Raw genomic sequence first — 20642 nt, forward strand, 5'->3', positions numbered from 1 at the left:
AACATCTTGGTGCCAGATACCAAAGGACACCTTCATGGGACTTGTAGAGTCCATGCCTCATCGATGAGAGAACCAACTGCATATTATGCAGGTGGTCATAATGTTTTGGCTCATCAGTGGATGTTTCAGCATATCAGAATGATTATGTGACACTAAAGACTGGAGTAATGGCTGCTGGAAATTCATATTTGGCATCTCAGGAATAAATTACATTTTGAAATATACTGAAGTAGAAAACAGTTGTTTTAAATTGTAATAATATTTCACAATATTAAGTCATCGTGCATGATATATGCACAAAAAAGCTTGCATGCATTGTTTTTCAGTTGGTGTACAGAATCAAATCTCATTGTGCATACATTTTATAAATAAGACTTGTATCCTATTTTTAAGCATTATAAATCTTGTATGCAGGTAGCTTGCTTTTCTCTGCATTGTTTTTGCAAGGGCTGATGTTTACTTTACAGCCTAGAGGCAGAAAGACTGCGGTCAGATAAAAATTACACAGTAATTAAACTCTCCTTTTTCAGCTCAACATGAAAGTAAACAGAGGGATAATTTTGGAAGCTTCTCTTTAAACTGGGAGCACCTGTGTGTTTTTACACACAGTATGCCAAAGAACAGTTAGTCTTACATTTTAGCCTCTTCTCCTCCTTTCAAATGTAACCTCTTCTCTCATAGACACATTCAGCTGCCATCAGGCTCCTTGAGGATCACAGAAACACGTGTGACTGACAGTGGCATGTACCGGTGTGTGGCTACAAACATAGCTGGAAACTTCACTCAGACAGTCAAACTCAGCATTCTGGGTAAGAGAAACAGAACACATTTATTTACTTGGATGCTCTCACAATTCATGCTTGCAATTGAAATTTGTTTATCAAAGCAACAGTTTTATGTTATGCCATATAAGTTCTTATGAGCACACATCAGCCCGGAGGTGTTAAAAAGCAGGTCTCATCTGTTTAAATGAATCATTTTGCCACATTGGTCTTGCAGTGACATCAGGCTTCAATCAGTCTTATTTTAATATACATCATGAGTTGATATCAAGTGCTCTGTTCGTACCCACAAACTATAAAATAAATTTTGACTGAAAACCCCATGTAAAACAATGCTGCACGAGCATCATAAAATGACGCAAACATTTTTGCGCATTTGATAGTCAATTACACATCACACACCACATTAATCTCGGTAAGTACTTCCATGTGATAACGTTTCACACATGCCAATGTGCATTTTCCCAGAAAAGCACATATCTGAGCACTTTCGTAATTAGTTTTTTGCTCAGTGTAGTCCATGCTAAGATAAGTACCATTTACTAACTACCATTTTTATCATATAAGACACAAATTAGAGTTTAAACATACATTTTACATGTTTGAAATACGATTTTTGGATTTCAGGTACTAGCTTTTTTACATTTGGGACATGGCGTGTTTTCTGTGCTTAAAAGTTAGCGGCCTCCTGTTAACCTAATTATTATCCATTCAGTTGTTTCAAGTGTTTGTACATTTGAATTGTATATTGTACTACATATACTGTACATTGTTGATATATTTTTCTCATTCGTGAGATTTTCGTTGGAATTGCCATCGATGGCAGAAAGTTACTGCATTTCAGTTTCCTGAGTCAAACCTACCAGTTCAAGGTTCCACCTTTTGGGCTGTCCCTTGCTCCTCACGTTTTCACAAGATATGTGCACGCATCTCTGTCTCTACAACTTACTCACAAGAACCTGACATGGTGTCAGCCACAACTCACTTCTCTGAGGGTGGCTCATATTTCAGGAGCATGCAACTAGACTACGGATGCTCTTTCCAGGGATCAACTACATCCAGGAGAATTGAGGCTTCATCCGGATGTAGTGCAGAAGATCTGGCTATGGTTTGGAAGAGCAGAGGTAGATCTTTTTGCTTCAGAGATGACCCCTCACTGTTGCTTATGGTTTGCAAGGACAGAAGCATACCAGTCCCTTGGGGCAGGATGCACTGTCTCAAGACTTGCTGAACTGCCTACTGAATGCGTTTCCACCTGTTCATCTGTTATGGGTGACATTACACAGGATCTCCCAAGCACAGCGCATGCTACTTGTGGCACCATGATGGCCATCCAGACCATGTTTTCTTTAGTTACTAAAACTTCTGCCAGGCAAACCTTGGAAGCTTCCCCCCTCCCTCCCCCAGGAAGTTCCTTCTCTCCTAGTTGAAGGGCAACATCAGGCATCCGTATCCAGTTCACCTTCAGCTTTGGGTCGGGCCACTGGGTTGAACATTTCTCTAGAGCATTGCAACCCTGCACTTTTCCACACCATCTCCAATGCCAGGGCTTCTTCCACACTACAGATCTATGCTTTGCATTGGAAGCTGTTTTTTGCATGCTTACAAGGCAGCAGGGAAACCATTTCCCTGGGTTCTAACTTGTCATTTCACTAGGGCCATCTCATCTTCATGGGCTACCTTTAGAGGAGTGTCCTTGGCGGACATCTCCACTGCTGCTACTTGGTCATCTCCATGCATGTTTGGTTTTATTAGGTTTATTAGGTCAATGTTGCTGCTCATTATGTCATGAGTTCTGCAGATCATCAGGAGTGGTCTTCATTTTTTCAGGTGGGTGGCATTCCACATGATTATGTTGGTATGTGTCACCCACTAGTGTTTATTTACTAGTTACGCATGAAACTGTGGTTCTGTGAATTCCGGATGACCGCCAGAGTTCTTTGTCACTCGGAATTTGCGAGAAAGGTGTACCGAGGCAGAGTGTTGTGGCTTTTAAACTCCCCAGGGCTCAGCATACATCACGTATGCGGTATATTCTCTCGACCTATCTGGCTGGAGATCCGAATATCCACTGGTGTTTATACTTCCTCGGAGGTCATCCAAAATTCACAGAAGCACAGTTACATGCATAACTAGAGTTTTGTTTCTCTCTTGTGTGTGTGTGCGCACACACACACACACACACACACACACACACACACACACACACACACACACACACACACACACACATACATACACACACACACCATTGGCGACAAATGAGAAAACTTTATTTGTGTTGATTTTTCCTGTTTAAAGCACAAACCTATACAAAACTATATTTTGTTAAAACAAGCTTGCTTTAATCATTAAAAAAGAGAAACAACAAATACTGCCAATGGGGGTAATTATTTAAAAGACGTTCATCTTTTTTAAGGTTTAAGGTATTTACATACACGAAAGTAAAAAAGAAATCTGAAAGAAATTGCGATTAACCTCAATTTTATTGTGATGCATATATAGATATAGTTGCTTATATTTATTACACTGTGCAGTGACTGTGCACATGAGAGTTTTTACATTGGTGTTAAGAGGCCAAGTTAGATTCATTGACCTCCTAACACCCAACTTTGAACTTCAGCAGGGCTGATGTGATGTATGAGAAGTCATGGAAGGAGAGATAAGCTGTGCCTCAGTCGCTCTAAGCAAAACCTGACAATAATAATTATTGAATCTTACCAACATAAGCCACTCTGAGCACACTCAGACACATCTGTAAGTTAAAATTTAATAGAGGTATCTATAATGACTACAATTAAAGCCTTAGTCATTTTAATCTTGATTAAAACTGTGAGCAAATACTTTAGCAGAACTGAGTCTGAGAAATGAAAGCTACAGCAAAGAGGAATGTTCTGTTTGATTTATCTACCAAATGTCTCATCAGGAAGATTAACACTCAAAAATGATGTGAGAAAATTATCAGTAACTTCAAATTACATGTTATGCAAGAGCGTGTGTTTTCTACTTCTCTCTACTCTTAATACCACTTTCTCTCTTTTTACCCTCTCAGTTCCTCCCAGCATCCGTGCAGGTCCTCGAGCCATGAAAGTGCAGGTGGGACATGCAATAGACCTGCCCTGTGTCGCACAGGGAGTCCCAGAACCCTCTGTGTCCTGGCTGAAGGATGGTGCTACTCTGTTGGACGGGTCTCATTACAGGATCTCAGATGGGGCTCTGACTCTGAACCAAGTGGGGCTTATTGATGAGGGCGTCTATACCTGTGTGGCTTCCAACATCGCCGGGCAAGATGAAGCCATCATTCAGCTCCATGTACAAGGTCAGAAAGATATTGGCAACTATTGTTGTGATTACCATATTTTCCGGACTATAAGTCACTCCGGAGTATAAGTTGCATCAGTCAAAAAATGCGTCATGAAGAGGAAAAAAACATATATAAGTCACACTGGACTATAAGTCGCATTTATTTAGAAATTTATTTCACAAAATCCAAGACCAAGAACATTTAATCTGGAAAGGCAAGTTATTACACAATAGCACACAGAACAACAGGCTGAATGGGTGTCCGGTATGTTAACGTAACACATTAACTTGGGCTGTAACGATATGAAACCGAAATCGCGACACACAGATCCACGAACCTGTGTCGCGGTGTGAGAAGGCAGAATCGCGACACACCCCTTCCAACTCCCAGAGTTATCCTTCCCGTCCAGATCCAATGCTACCACATCTTTAAAGGGGACCTATTATGCAAAATTCACTTTTGCATGCTGTTTGGACATAAATGTGTGTTGGCAGTGTGTGTACACAACCACCCAATAGTGATAAAAATCCACTCACTCCTTTTTTATTAATCCCCATAAATCATCAGCAGTGTCTCCCAACGACCTGTTTTCAGAATGCGGCTTTAGTGACGTCACTAAAGCCACAGGCCCCGCCCAAGAGTGTTGACAGACACTGCGATTTAACATAGACCCGCCCTGATCGAGTTCACAGCGAGTTGTACACATCCACTATTGCTGCACTGACGAGAATGTCTCCCAAGCGTTGTAACGTTAGGTGTTGTGTGGCTGGATGTATTAATCCACATAGCTCTCTCTATTTACTCCCGAAATCTGAGGCAGCCGCTGAAGATGAGGTGGAATTATTTTGTTTTCAAAGAAAATGCTCCCTCAATGCTATCGATATTCGTTTATGTACTTACACACTTCTTATACTGTGTTTACTCAGCTCTTACGGTGATTTTCTGGAGTAAAACTGACGCTTCATCTTTTGTGTGATGTTCAATAAACTTTATTAAACTCATCAGTATATTTTTTTATCATCATTCGGACCTGGTCCGAAACAGCAGACTTGTAGGCTATTAATAGTGGATACATACAAGCAGATGACAAATACGTTATAACCGTAATTAAACTAAACTATACCTGTTCCATCTCCATACAGCACTCTGACTCTGTAGGCATTATTGTCCGACTCCGGGACGAAATGAACACCGTCACTGAGAGAGTTTATGATATTATCATCATTCCGTCCTGACTGAGACTGAGCGCGAGCTCATGAAGCTCCGCCCCCTGTGCTGTGCAGCAGCAGCTTATTTGCTTTTAAAGGGCACACACTAAAACAGCACGTTTTTCTGAGCACCAAAAAGTGACAATTTAAACATGCTGTAAAAAATGATCTGTTGGGTATTTTGAGCTAAAACTTCACATACACACTCTGGGGACATCAGAGACTTATTTTACATCTTGTGAAAAGGGGCATAATAGGTCCCCTTTAAGTTACTATTAGTATTATTTGAAGTTAACATTATAAAACACGTAGACCTACACCACAAAACTAGTTGAGGATAAATTCTTTAAAATTGGGCAATTCCAGCGTTATGGACATGACATTTGCAGTAAAAACATAAAAAAATAAAAATGATCAGAAAATGCATTTAATACCAATATATTGATACGTCTTTTTTTTAACTATCCATACTCCCTTTAATAAAGAAAATTAGAAAAATTTCATTCTACGTGTGTTTTATATTTAATATGAGGGAAATACACGTGTTACGGACATGACACAAAAAAATCTTTAACTTTTAGGTGACAAAATATGTTTTAGTAATTCTGTGAATTACACTGCGCAAACCAAAAGTAATACTACCCACTGGATTAAGAAGGGTTGGCTCTCCACAGAACATAAAATATTATTATAATTTTTTTTTTCATGTTCACATTGAGGAAAAAACAATGTTACAGACGTAACAGTTCTCTATTACGGACGTGTGCGCTCTGAAAGCGGCACTAAAAGACTGCTTTAAAACTTTCACAGAAACCTCAAACAGAAAGCACAAAGCCTGTCTTTTTGTATTAATTGTTTCTTAATTTTAACCAATGTTTCATCAACCAATTGCCTGGATTTAATAGAAGTAAATATAGTAGAAAATAGATAATCATGACACAAAGGCGCCGGCGCGTGAACTGGAGCTCGTCTCATAAAATAAACGAAACTTAGCGTATAAGGTAGCCTTCTTGCCTCACAGACCTGAGACATACAGTGGGGAGAACAAGTATTTGATACACTACCGATTTTGCAGGTTTTCCAACTTACAAAGCATGTAGAATTCTGTAATTTTTATCATAGGTACTCTTCAACTGTGAGTGACGGAATCTAAAACAAAAATCAAGAAAATCACATTGTATGATTTTTAAGTAATTCATTTGCATTTTATCGCATGACATAAGTATTTGATACATTAGAAAAGCAGAACTTAATATTTGGTACAGAAACCTTTGTTTGCAATTACAGAGATCATACGTTTCCTGTAGTTCTTGACCAGGTTTGCACACTGTAGCAGGGATTTTGGCCCACTTCTCCATACAGACCTCTCCAGATCCTTCAGGTTTCGGGGCTGTCACTGGGCAATACGGACTTTCAGCTCCCTCCAAAGATTTTCTATTGGGTTCAGGTCTGGAGACTGGCTAGGCCACTCCAGGACCTTGAGATGCTTCTTACGGAGCCACTCCTTAGTTGCCCTGGCTGTGTGTTTCGGGTCGTTGTCATGCTGGAAAACCCAGCCACGTCCCATCTTCAGTGCTCTTACTGAGGGAAGGAGGTTGTTGGCCAAGATCTCACAATACATGGTCCCATCCATCCTCCCCTCAATACGGTGAAGTCGTCCTGTCCCCTTTGCAGAAAAGCATCCCCAAAGAATGATGTTTCCACCTCCATGCTTCACGGTTGGGATGGTGTTCTTGGGGTTGTACTATCCTTCTTCCTCCAAACATGGCGCGTGGAGTTTAGACCAAAAAGCTCTATTTTTGTCTCATCAGACCACATGTCCTTCTCCCATTCCTCCTCTGGATCATCCAGATGGTCATTGGCAAAATTCAGACGGGCCTGGACATGCGCTGGCTTTAGCAGGGGGACCTTGCGTGTGCTGCAGGATTTTAATCCATGATGGCGTAGTGTGTTACTAATTGAGACTGGTCCCAGCTTTCTTCAGGTCATTGACCAGGTCCTGCCGTGTAGTTTTGGGCTGATCCCTCACCTTCCTCATGATCATTGATGCCCCACAAGGTGAGATCTTTGATGGTGCCCCAGACCGAGGGAGATTGACCGTCATCTTGAACTTCTTCCATTTTCTAATAATTGCGCCAACAGTTGTTGCCTTCTCACCAAACTGCTTGCCTATTGTCCTGTAGCCCATCCCAGCCTTGTGCAGGTCTAAAATTTTATCCCTGATGTCCTTACACAGCTCTCTGGTCTTGGCCATTGTGGAGAGGTTGGAGTCTGTTTGATTGAGTGTGTGGACAGGTGTCTTTTATACAGGTAAAGAGTTCAAACAGGTGCAGTTAATACAGGAGAGAACAGAAGGGCTTCTTAAAGAAAAGCTAACAGGTCTGTGAGAGCCGGAATTCTTACTGGTTGGTAGGTGATCAAATACTTAGGTCATGCAATAAAATGCAAATTAATTATTTAAAAATCATACAATGTGATTTTCTGGATTTTTGTTTTAGATTCCGTCTCTCACAGTTGAAGTGTACCTATGATAAAAAATACAGACCTCTACATGCTTTGTAAGTAGGAAAACCTGCAAAATCTGCAGTGTATCATATACTTGTTCTCGCCACTGTATATAGAAAGCTTGAAATGTGTACTTTTAAACTGAACAATTCAAAACGAAAGAAAACAGACTGTTCTCTGCTTATGTAATCCATCTGAAATGCGCATTTCTCTCTGGTGCGTTCACTACTGCGAAGATCGTGAGTCAGCATCGTCAACTTCATCTTTGCAGTCGACACTGACACAGAAAACACTTGTTTATTAGTAAACAATTAAAATGTCTTCTTGCTATATTTGACAAATTCATAATCATTACTTTTGCTGTTTCTTTGTGACAGCTTTTAGGTGCTTTACTGGCAGCACCACCCTTACATGTTACATGAATGCGTCACCACCACATCAGCACCTAAAACATGGAGATTTTTTTCTTTTTGGGGGCATTTTGTTTGTGTTCAGGCTTTCTCAGTTGTCTTTAGGTTAATGTTTCAGTTAACAGTTTTCAGTTGTTTTCAGTTAATTTTTTGATGGGTAGGCTACAGGAGCAGCATCTATACTCTCGCGGCTGTAGACGGTGATGTTTTCTCTTGGTTCATGTCAGTCAGTATGAATTAATTTTGATATATAAGTCGCACCTGACTATAAGTCGCAGGACCAGCCAAACTATGAAAAAAAGTGTGACTTATAATCCGGAAAATACGGTACAGCTATTTGGCTTTAAGTGAACTATAAATCTCATGTATTGCCTCCTTCCCTCCACAGTACCTCCTGTGGTGGAGGTTTCTGAGCCCCCTTTCAACAGCCCTTTACAGGAGAGAGTCGCTAACCAGCAGATTGCCTTCCCCTGTCCTGCCAAAGGTGAACATGCACCTGAATCATCAGAAATCACCATTCATACACTAAGATCACTAGATGCTGATATGTCACTAGAACTGGGCGATGTAACTAAAATTACAATATTTAATATACTGATATGTGTATATCTGGTCTGAAATGGCATAAAAGTGTTTTTTTTTAAATAAAAATGTTTAATACAAAACTAAAACAGTAGTTAAAAATAATCTAGATATTTAAAAAAAATCAGTGCATGTTTTTCACTAAATCAAGAATCCTATTTAATCATTTTAATTTATTGGCCAATGCAGTATAAGGTAATAAATGTGTGTATTTACCTATGTACAATACTGTTCAAAAGTTTGGGGTCGGTAAGGGTCTGTAAGTACTGTACGTAGGGTCAGTTTTTAAATGATTTTGAAAGAAGTCTCTTATGGTCACCAAGGCTGCATTAATTTGATAAAAAATACAGTAAAAACAGTACTAGTGTGAAAATGTTTCTATTTAAATATATATTTTAAAATGAGAAAGTTTAATATTATTTGATGGATAGTTCAAAAAGATAACATTTATGTCATACAGAAATCTTTTTGTAACATTATAAATGTCTTTTGATCATTGTAATGTGTCCTTGCTAAATAAAAATATATACATTTCAGAGACTTCTGTTATTTAGTGATGACACTATTAAATAGTTCAATCAGAGTTTTGAATCAGTTCATTGACAGTTCCTAAACAGCTTAATGTGGTTCATGGAAATGAATCAAAGAAAAATGAAACATTCCAGTCTTAACATACTAATGAGCTGCAGGACAAGGAAGGATTGCAAATCTAGTCTAATGTTGCCTTCTGTAGGAAACATAATGGTAAAAAAATTCATTAAAATCACTGCGATATTCACAATATTGTTTAATTTAATATGTATTTATTAGTTGTTACTCAACTCCCTTTGTTCTGTCTGTTGCAGGCACTCCTGAGCCAGTAATAAAATGGTCTAGGAATGGTCAGGAGTTGACAGGGAATGAGCCAGGTGTATCTATTTTAGAGGATGGCACACTTCTTATCCTGGCCTCAGTGTCCCCTCTGGATAATGGGGAGTACACTTGCATGGCTGTCAATGATGCTGGTACAACAGAGAAAAAATACCAGCTTAAGGTCAATGGTTAGTGCAACAGTTTGAAACATTTCTTAAGCTTGTTTCGCTTTCAGCAAATTTCACAATCTTTCTCTTCTTTTTTCTCCTCTTTCCCCTTAATTCAGTCCCACCTGATATTCGAGACAGTGGCTTGCTGTCCAATGTCTCTGTAGTGATGAATCAACCGACCAACCTAGTGTGTGATGTCACAGGCACACCTGTACCTGTCATCACCTGGTACAAAGATGGAGTCGTGGTTAGTGCTGCTGTTTATTAATTCACACCTTGACACGGGGTCTGACATTAACAATAACATGTGATGAAAACTGACCCCATTTACATTCTTTATAAATGTTTATTGTCTTGTGGTGCATAATCCATGCACTTGATTGTAAAAAAAAAATGTAAAGAAAAAAAAACTTTGTTTCTGAGGCAACCTTTTTGCTGACCTAACCAAGAACTGTAGTACTTATTACAGACCTAACCAAGACTATGATTAAATAATAATAATGATTTAATACAAAAATATATTGTAGCCTAAGACGTTCCAATCCAGTCACTTCCCGGTTAATAAAAAAGTCCAGCCATACATTATTTCCCGCTGAATGTTTGGGATTACATCACATTTATGGAATTTAAGCGTATTGCAAATGCCATTTCACATTGTTAAATGTGCATAAAGTTAAACCAGTTAAAAAGAAGTCTAATGAGAAATAAAAGTGGTATTTCCTTCAATGAGGCCAATCACAAATGAGTTCCCTCTGATCACTGGGTTTGCGCTCCAAGAACAGTCATAAAAACCCCAGAGCTTCTCAAAAATGTGCTTTTACCAGAATCAATTTCAAAATGAAGTCAACAATTAGGAAATTTCTAATCACACTCCAGGGATAGCCGTCTCATGGCTGCTGATTCAGATTCATCTTAGAATAGCAGATATTTCTAGGATTTTTTTTTTTTTTTTACAAAAGATAATCATTATTAATGCCTTTTATTAATATTGGATGTTTTTAAGTTATTTATTCTAATCAATATTTAAAGGGCACCTATTATGACATTTAAAATGTTCCTAATGTTGTTTTGGGAGTCCCCAACAACAGTTTTACATGCATGCAATGACAAAAAACACTTTTGTTGTCGTATAATATGCATTTATTTTTACCTGTTTTGCTCACCGACTCCCAAATGATTCGTTCAACGACTCATTTTTCCAAACCCCTTCTTTGCGTGACGCTAATCTGCGGTGATTGGTCAGATGACCCGGTCAGTTGTGATCAGTATAACGTTAGCTACTCTGTGCAGAAAAAGTTTGCTTTTGTGTCGCACTTCAGAACACAGCAGGCTTGTTCGACTTCATGCAGCTTGCGTGTTTATTCGAACACCTTTAGTTCCTCTAAAGCTCACAAATCCGTTTTTATAACATTAAACACTCTTTTCATGTAGTTGCGATGCTATATTGTGTCATGTTTATCAAATTAAAACTGATTAAAAAACATAGACTCCACTTCATTGATAGTAGCTTATGTTGAACTTTATTCTTGTTCAAACAGACGCTGTATGAAGCAATACACAAAGTATTGAATGAAAATGTCTCTGAAACATCTGTGTATTATTAGGCAAATTTATTTCACTTCAGCTGTGGTAAAGTATGCAAACACCACGTGAGCGGTCACTACGGGAACCAGAAAGTGTCCGACTTCACGTCTCCGTTTGCAGCTCCTCCCCGCCTGCACGCGGCTACTCTCGCCGATCGGTTACATTCATAGACAGTATATAAACAGTTACATCCAGCCGCAGCCGATGTCGAACACACCTAGCGTCTCGTCGCCATGATGTTTTCAAGTTTTCCCTGGCCTTGGAGCGCAATAAGTGGGCGTATCGTATTCAAATAACTTGACAAGTTGACGTCATCTAGTCAGAGAAAAAGCTTCGGTCTTCTAACGATTCATAAAAATGACTCAGAGTCGACTCTTACTTTTGAAAGACAATAACTTTATATACGGTGCACTTTCATATTTCAAACTTTGCAGGATGTTTTTGTTCACTTAGATCTATGTTACACACTACATGAAAGGTAAATTTCTAAATTCCATAATAGGTGCCCTTTAAAATTTAAAATAGGTCAATTAGTAGAGTTAAAATTCACTTGCAGTGTTTAAGGAATTCTGTTAATATTTGTTGATTTTGTTATTTATAATTTCTCAATAGCTTGTATCATTTAACCAGGTGGTTTCTAGCAGTGATGTGCAGATTCTGCAGAAGGGCAAAACTCTTAAGCTTTTGAAAGCGGCTGTTGCAGATGCCGGACGCTACACCTGCAAGGCCATCAACATTGCTGGAAGCACAGAGAGAGACTTTTACTTAGATGTGTTGGGTAAAATATTCTGCAATAACATCCACTTACTATGATGTATGACATTAACAGTGTTATCTTTTTACCAGCTGGTATTATGTCTTATTAAGCTGGTCTTTTCTCTGTTTAGTTCCTCCTACGATCATTGGGACAGTTGGGTCACGTGACCTGTCTGCCGTGCTTAATCAAGAGATCATTCTGGAATGCAGGGTCAAAGGAGATCCCTTTCCCACAATTCAGTGGTACAAAGACATGAAGTAAGTTACTCCAAAAAGCTTAAAGAAAACGTAATTATTCTCCTCTAAAAAAAAGAGGGGTGAATTCAGCTTATTCGCTAACCACCCGAAACCCAGTTAAACCAGGTACTAAATGCATGAGTATTTAAATTTGTTGTCAATGTTTCAAGCATAAACATCTTTAGTCTTCAAATTATCCTTATCATAGATTCACAAAACTCCTGCCTGACACAATTAATGTTGTGCTTTTACCTAATTAATTTGGGCATCCTCCATAACCCAGCACAGACTTTTGGGAATGATGTCTTGTAAATTGCATTCTCTAATAGATGTTAGGAAGGTTTGTATCCTTACTTGATTTGCTTAGTTCCTTTTGCTAATAAGGCGCTAAATCAACACTGTGCTTGCAAATAAACACTATCGGTTGTGCAATTCATTTTCAGTGAATTCCCCCCTGATTTTTACATTTTGAAACAATATAGGGGAATTAGCGTTATCTGTCCTTTTCACTCTATGTTTTAGGCCAGTGTTTTTGGGTGACAACAATATTGAAGTTTCAAACAGAGGACAGCAGTTGAAGATAAAGAGTGCTCGCTTAGGTGACCAGGCACGATACCAGTGTAGCGCCACCAACGCTGCAGGAAAGCAGTCCAAAGATTTTAACCTCAGTATCTTTGGTAATTTGACTCATAATGTCTTGGGTTTCAAATATGGGTTTCACATCAACAGAATGCTAAATTTGCTGCCCTTTCTGTCTGTCCTTCCATTCTACCAACTCAGTGCCACCCAGCATTAAGGGAGGAAACACGTCTTCTGAAGTGACAGTTCTGCTGGGTAATGTGGTGACTCTGGAGTGTGAGGTACGGGGTGTGCCACTCCCTGCCATCACATGGTACAAGAACAGAGAGGTCATTCTGTCCAGCAGACAGACCCAGTATGTGGACCGAGGGCAGTTCCTTAAGATCTCAAGAGCTCAAATGTCAGATGCTGGACAGTACACCTGTAAAGTCACCAGTGTGGCCGGCACCGCTGAGAAAATTTATGAGCTTGATGTCTATGGTGAGGGCTTGCTAAAGAGTTTTTTAGTGTTTTGTTTTTTTAATTGTTATTAAGGTATGTTTGTTGGTTGGTTGGTTTTTTAGATTCAAAGTCATTTTACAAGAAAGGAATAAACAGTAAATAAAAACAAAGTAACATAGAAACTTATACCATTCGGGGGAAAAAAAAGAAGTAATTCATATTTTTACATTTGAATTGTAGTGTATATTTGTAAAGAAACATGTAAATACATACAGTACAAAGCAATAGAAAAAACTACTGTATGTATTTTTCATTGGTCAGAAAGTTTTTATTTTTTTGCACTTTGTACAGTAGAAAAGTGTGGTATTGGTGCAAAAAATTGCATGCAAATACTTTAATACTTTATTGCCATTTAGTTTTAGCTTTTGGTAACACTTTTTCATGTGCACTCTTCCTTTTTTGTCATCATTCAGTTCCCCCCTCCATCACTGCCGGTTCTGATGGTCCCACAGACATGAAGGTCGTGCTCAGTAAATCTCTGATTTTGAAATGTGAAGCTGAAGGTCACCCTCCTCCCTCACTGACCTGGCTAAAGGATGGTTCACCGGTGGCTGCTAGAGAGAACCTGCGTGTTCTAGAGCAGGGTCGCAAAATCGAAATCCTCAGTGCACTTCCGTCTGACGCTGGTCGATATGTTTGTGTAGCTACCAGTGTTGCTGGAGCGAGGGAGATCAAATATGACGTCAGTGTCTTAGGTATAATGACACACATTGACATTTTTTTGTGATCTGTTAAAATTCAAGAAAAAGTCACCTAAACAGGGAGATAAAAAACACAAAGTACTTCTAAATCTCTTCACTATCCACAGGAATCAGGAACTTAGGTGTCATGTGTTTTTGTGTTCATGAGCGAGACAGATCATGTCTCGATCTGCACATTGATCTTCTAAACATCTGTACACCATTATGGTCCTTATACATGCATCCAACAGACCGCCATAATCAGTCAGTCCGCATTTGTGTTGCATCATTGGAATGAAATTGCAGGAAATCAACAGCATAGTGTTTTATGAGCCAGTAAACTGGTTAACAACAAATGAAGGAAATGTATAAAAGATTCAGCAAGATTAAAGGGCAATGGTAGAGTCAGTATCCATGTGACCCAAGCATGTGGCATTTATTAACTCTCTATGCGTTTTCATTATGTGAGTTTTTTCACGCATTATTTCAAAGACACGTTTGGTTTACAATTCCGGAGATGCTGTAGTGTTTGACTATAATTTTTGTGTGTGTGTATTTAGTTCCTCCTGTTGTTGATGGGGCAAGCGACACCACAGATGCCACGGTCATCCTCAACAATATCCTAGAGCTGGACTGCGACGCTACAGGCACACCTACTCCAACTATTACGTGAGGACTTCAGTACATCCACACATGACATAATCGTACTGTATATGCAGAACTGAATTGTCACTCATTTGCATCTGTCTATCTCTGAAGGTGGCTGAAGGATGGCGCACCGGTGAGGCAGGGTGAAGGGGTGCGGATAACATCAAACGGCCGTCGATTGGTCATCTCGCGCGCTCAGGTGTCTGATACAGCACTTTTTCACTGTGTAGCGACCAACGAGGCTGGAGAACAAGAGAGAGAGTTTAAAGTGTCTGTACATGGTAATGATCATTATAGATTTTTATTTAACATCTGTCAATTTTTGCTAATATTTTTATTTGATGTTTACCTTAACTGCTCACAGAGAGGAAGGCCTAAGATGACTTTTCAGGTTTCTCTAAGTTATAAAGTAAAAGTTATAAAAAAGTTATAAGTTTCAGAGACATGTTTGGTAAAATTTCATTGTTTATTTCTTTAATATTTGTCTGTCAGTCTCCCCAGCTATTCGTTCTACTGGTCCAGCTGAGAGGTCAGTGGTCCTCCACACATCAATCAGCCTTCAGTGTGTGGTCAGTGGAATTCCACCTCCCAGCATTACATGGCTCAAAGACGGCCGTCCTGTGGACACGACACAAGAATTTCTGAAGGTCAGACTTTAAAGCATGACAGAAGCCTTTTAAAGTAAATCGAGTGTTTGAGGAGGTTTACATAACCACATGTACTATCTCCTCTCTCATTATTTCTCCATCTGGCATTTAGCTGGAATCCGCAGGCAGGGTATTTCACATAAAGAAGGCCAGGCTGGAGGATGCTGGGAAATATACGTGTGTGGCAACTAATGCGGCAGGCGAGGCACAACAGCACATTCGCCTCAGTGTGCATGGTAGGAAATACTTATAAAAACAGCCAGTACAGGCATATTAATTGTGATTTTCCGAAACACTGTCAAAATCAAAAGAAAAAATTAAGAAATTATATTTTGCATAATGCCTATTTGTAGAACCATTCAACATCTCATCTAAAACTCTAAAAACATCTCATTATAATGAATTAAATCAATCAAAAAAAATATACTGTATATTGATTGACTGATTGATTGAAATTCACCTAAGGGACCGTTCAGTATTTATGGAAGGGGCCACCGGAGGAAAATAGGGGAGGGTCATGTCTTTTTATTCTTTGTTAAGGGGAGGGTCATCCAATTTTTTTTTGTCTAGGGGGAGGGTCACCCAACTTTTATATTCATGAAAACAGCAACATTTCAAAGTGGCTTGTTTGGTGCTATTTTTTTCCATTTAGCTCCATGTTGATCTCGCGTTATCAGCCCCCCTTCGATATCAGATGGGTCTGACCCAACAAAAATCCAGTTTGGCGCTGTTTGACAGTGCGCGCGCACTTCAGTTCGCGCTTAGAAAAACATGTCAGAACAGAATGCCAAAGAAATGTTTACCCGGCAAAGCTTTAAAGAACGAGCAAATAATGAACTTTTGTTATAGCGAATAAGTGCACAGTGTCCTGTGAGTGTAACTCTACCGCTGCATTAACATGTGATGTGAACGTCGAGTTTTACAGTATTGGGACTGAGGCGCCAGAACTGCAGCTGATAGAATGTGCGCTGTATAGCACGATACTGCCATATTTTAGTTTCCATTCTTATTTTGTTTCCACGATGTGTAAGATGTAGGGCTACCACATCTTTAAATTACTATTAGTATTATTTAAGTTAACATAATAAAATACGTAGACCTACACCACAAAAACTAGTTGAGGATAAATTCGTTAAAATTGGGCGATTCCAGTGTTATGGACGTGACATTTGCAGTCAAAACTTGAAATATAAATTCTCAGAAAATGCATTTAATACCAATATTTTGAAACGTCTGAAAGGAGTCAAGACATTAGAAAAATATCAGTCTACACATGCGTTTTATATTTAATATGAGGGAAATACACATGTGACGTGACACAAAAAATCTTTTAGGTGGCAAAATATTTTTTAGTAATTCTATGAATTACAGTGTCTGTGCAAACCAAAAGATATATACCCACCGGATGAATAAAGATCGGCCTCCACAGAACATAAAATATATAGATATTTTTTTTTTCGTGTTCGCATTTATGTAAAAAAAAAAAAAAAACAATGTTATGGGCGTGACAGTTCTCCAATACGGATATGACTGCTCTGAAAGTGACTTTAAAAATTTCACAGAGACCTCAAACAGAAAGCACAAAGCCTTTCTTTAAAGTGAATTTCGTTTTTTTATTAATTGTATCTTAATTTTAATCAATGTTTCATCTGGATTTAATAAATAAGAAGTAAATATAGTAGAAAATAGTAGACACGGAGGCGCGGGCGAGTGAACTGGACTCTTGTCTCATAAATGAACCGAAACTCAGCGTAAGGTAGGCTATGCTACTTGCCTCACAGACCTGAGAAATATATAGAAAGCTTGAAATGTCTACTTTTAAACAGAACAATTCAAAACGAAGGAAAACAGACTGCTTTCTGCTTATGAAATGTGCATTTCTTTCTGGCGCGTTCTGAGAAGATCGCGACGCATCGTCAACTTCATCTTTGCAGTCGACACAGAAAACACTTGTTTATTAATAAACAATTAAAATGTCTCCTTGCTATATTTGACATATTAATAATCATTACTTTTGCCGGTTCTTTGTGACAGCTTTTAGATGCTTTGTTGGCAGAGCCACCCACATGTTGAACGAGTCACACCGCATCAGCACCGAAAACATGATTTTTTAAAAAATCGTGATACGAACCGAATCATAGGTTTGGTCTATCGTTACAGCCCTAGTAAGATGAGAAAGCGAGAGTTTATGGTTAAAAAAAAAAAAAAAAAACAATTGCTATCTGCCCATCTTTGCCAAGCGCAAACCAGTACAGAAGTAGGCTAATCAATAAGTTATCGGGGAGGGTCATGCCTTTTTTCACAATCATTTTGGAGGGTCATAGAAAAATTTATTGCTGGCGAAGGGAGGGTCATGTCTTTTTTGACAACAGATCTCAAAACTCCTCCGGTGGCCCCTTAAATAAAAAACGAACAGTCCCTAAATACCCTAACGTGCATCATGGTAAATAAGTTTGTGCATGTGTTTTATAGAACCTCCCAGCATCCAGTATGCTGGAGAGACACTCAATGAAACCATCCTTGCTGGCTTCCAAATTCAGCTAAAGTGTAAGGCAACAGGAAGTCCTTTGCCAGGTGAGTCATACTTCATTTCCCGTTTTTTTAGGGCAATATTACATTTGAACTGGCTAGTAATAGTTTACAAAAGTACAGGTGGTGTAGTTTATACAAATTTTTTACATGCCTTTTCTGCTGCAGCTGTGACGTGGTATAAAGACAGTCGTCCATTGACAAACGCTGCAGGTGTTAACATTCTAAGTAGAGGTCAGGTTCTAGAAATTGACCGGGCGCAGGTGTCAGATGCTGGACTCTACAAATGTGTGGCCATCAATGTGGCCGGCAGCACTGAGCTCACATACAGTCTGCAGGTGTATGGTGAGTATGAAACAATCTTTCAGTCAAAAGTTTGACTGTTTCCTGACACATTTCTTGGTTTTGATCATCTAATGTTCTCTGTCTCTTTCCATTAGTTCCCCCCTCCATTTCTAGCAAAGGAGGAATGATAACAGTGGTGGTGAATGAGCCAGTCAGGTTAGAGTGTGAAGCCTCAGGAGTTCCCATGCCCAGCCTCACCTGGCTTAAAGAAGGCAGACCTGTCTCCAGCTTCTCAGATGGCATCCAGGTCTGTGCGTGTTGGAGTTTGGATGCTGTCATGCGTACTTGTACATATTGGTTTGCAGTCAACTCTACTTAAAGGTTAAGAATATGTTATATCAGTTTTCAATTTCCTCTTTTACTAGGTATTGTCAGGTGGCAGAGTGTTGTCATTCGTTAGTGCGCAGGTCAGTGACACAGGTCATTACACCTGTGTGGCTGTGAATGCAGGTGGAGAACAGCACAGAGAATATGACCTACATGTGTACGGTGAGTTCAGTAAACACTCTTACTCTAAACCTGATCATTAGTGTATTTCAGGGTAACTCAGTTGTTGATACAAAGTATTTTTCTATGTGTTTACACTACTGTTCAAAAGTCAGTGCATTTTTTTCTTTTTTTAAAGATAATAACACTTTTATTCACCAAGGATGAATTTATCTGTGTCTCTGTCCTTCAGTGCCACCCAACATCATGGGTGAGGAGGTAAACAAAACTGTTCTGATGGGTCAGCCAGTGCAGCTGCATTGTCAGAGCGATGCCATCCCTCCACCTGCATTGAGCTGGCGGAAAGACGGACGACCGCTATATAGAAAACCAGGATTAAGCCTGTCAGAGGACGGCAGCTTTCTGAAGGTACAGTACATTCATCAGCCTGTAAGCTGTTTTGACTTGGGCCAGAAAGCAACAACCTAGCAATCACCCAGATAACACTAGCAGGTCCCTAGCAACACCCTAGCAACACCCTAGCAACCACCCAGCATACCATAGGAACCATATAACTACACCTTGGAAATTACAACACCCTTGCATCATGAAGCAAGTGAAGTTCATTTTGGATTGCTGTTATTTTAATTTAAAAGGCATTAGATGGTATTAATTTGATAATTATTTTGTATTTGCAGATTACCAGTGCTCAGATCCAGGACACAGGCAGGTACACATGTGAGGCAATCAATGTGGCAGGAAAAACGGAGAAGCACTATAACCTGAACGTGTGGGGTGAGTGCTTAAAATATAATATAAACTGAACTTGAGTCAAATTATAATGTATAATATAATTGTTTCTCTTTCTATTATTTGTTTTTCCCCAGTTCCTCCCAGTATCCGTGGATCTGATGAGGTGTCTTCTCTGACTGTGATTGAGGGGAGCCTCATGACACTTGTTTGTGAGTCCAGTGGGATCCCTCCTCCCCGTCTAACCTGGAAGAAAAACGGTGAGGCTCATCATGACTGTTTTCATCATCACCATCCTCCTACAGATTATAAAACTCCTCATCACTATCCTCATCACATTTATTGTCATTTTCAACCTCATACTCTCATAATTAGTCACATTTCAACAAACCCTTACTCTAAGTTTGTGTATTATTTTGTGTCTCTTAGGTTCAGAGCTAAAGGGAGATTCACGTGTGCGTGTTCTTTCTGGTGGGCGGCAGCTGCAGATTTCCAGTGCTGAGAAGGCTGACGCTTTCTCTTACACCTGTCTGGCCACCAGTGCAGCTGGCAGTGCGATGAAAGAGTACAATCTGCAAGTCTACGGTACACCATCTTCTCTCACATTACAGGCACTATCGGTCAATCTTGGACTAGGTGATAAATCAGTATCAATATTTATTGGAAAATAAATCCACAATATCATATTCAATATCATAAAAACAAGATATTTTAAAATTTATACAGTAAACTTATTTTAATAAAAAATGCAATGTTTTGTTCTAAATTGCTATATTTACAGTACATTTGATTGCATTTTTTAAAAATGAACTGAAGTTTTTATACTTCCATTTTTGGGTTAGGGTTAAGGTTAACTACCATTTCTGATAATAAATTAGTATTAAATAATTAAACTAAGAATACAGAAAAATGTCTCCCTGAGAAACGTGTTCCCTGAGAAGGGAACGAGTCGCTGCGTCGAATGATGATACTATGGGGGAACGTGAAAAGTGAAAACTCCATTTCAAGGCATATAGTTTCCCTAATGGAGGGAGCTGTAGAGTTTAAGATGGTATCTACAACCTTGGTTGAGAGAGCAGCATTTATGAACTGTTCCCCCTCAGGGGCCAGACCCACAGTTTTCATAACTCTGGCAGAGGGTGGAATA

General features: G+C 39.2%; 1 protein-coding gene across 6 annotated transcripts in view; it reads left to right on the plus strand.

Moving 5' to 3' along the window:
• hmcn1 (hemicentin 1) overlaps positions 1 to 20642 on the plus strand; it is a 116537-nt gene that overhangs the window by 58290 nt on the left and 37605 nt on the right. For 4 of the 6 annotated variants that reach the window (XM_081377750.1, XM_081377753.1, XM_081377752.1 and 1 more), the window contains exons 23-44: positions 682 to 809; positions 3835 to 4101; positions 8598 to 8693; positions 9637 to 9831; positions 9930 to 10060; positions 12010 to 12175; positions 12285 to 12411; positions 12913 to 13067; positions 13171 to 13449; positions 13884 to 14165; positions 14711 to 14819; positions 14910 to 15079; positions 15291 to 15445; positions 15558 to 15681; positions 17918 to 18019; positions 18143 to 18319; positions 18415 to 18566; positions 18685 to 18808; positions 18999 to 19174; positions 19444 to 19540; positions 19633 to 19755; positions 19925 to 20080. In XM_081377750.1, coding sequence (XP_081233876.1) covers positions 682 to 809; positions 3835 to 4101; positions 8598 to 8693; positions 9637 to 9831; positions 9930 to 10060; positions 12010 to 12175; positions 12285 to 12411; positions 12913 to 13067; positions 13171 to 13449; positions 13884 to 14165; positions 14711 to 14819; positions 14910 to 15079; positions 15291 to 15445; positions 15558 to 15681; positions 17918 to 18019; positions 18143 to 18319; positions 18415 to 18566; positions 18685 to 18808; positions 18999 to 19174; positions 19444 to 19540; positions 19633 to 19755; positions 19925 to 20080 — 3491 coding nt within the window. The remainder of the gene's footprint in view (positions 1 to 681; positions 810 to 3834; positions 4102 to 8597; positions 8694 to 9636; positions 9832 to 9929; positions 10061 to 12009; positions 12176 to 12284; positions 12412 to 12912; positions 13068 to 13170; positions 13450 to 13883; positions 14166 to 14710; positions 14820 to 14909; positions 15080 to 15290; positions 15446 to 15557; positions 15682 to 17917; positions 18020 to 18142; positions 18320 to 18414; positions 18567 to 18684; positions 18809 to 18998; positions 19175 to 19443; positions 19541 to 19632; positions 19756 to 19924; positions 20081 to 20642) is intronic. The other 2 variants (XM_081377751.1, XM_081377754.1) reach the window with 1 other exon arrangement.

This window comes from Scardinius erythrophthalmus (genome assembly GCF_964197995.2).
Source record: "Scardinius erythrophthalmus genome assembly, chromosome: 11".
NCBI classification, from domain to species: domain Eukaryota; kingdom Metazoa; phylum Chordata; class Actinopteri; order Cypriniformes; family Leuciscidae; genus Scardinius; species Scardinius erythrophthalmus.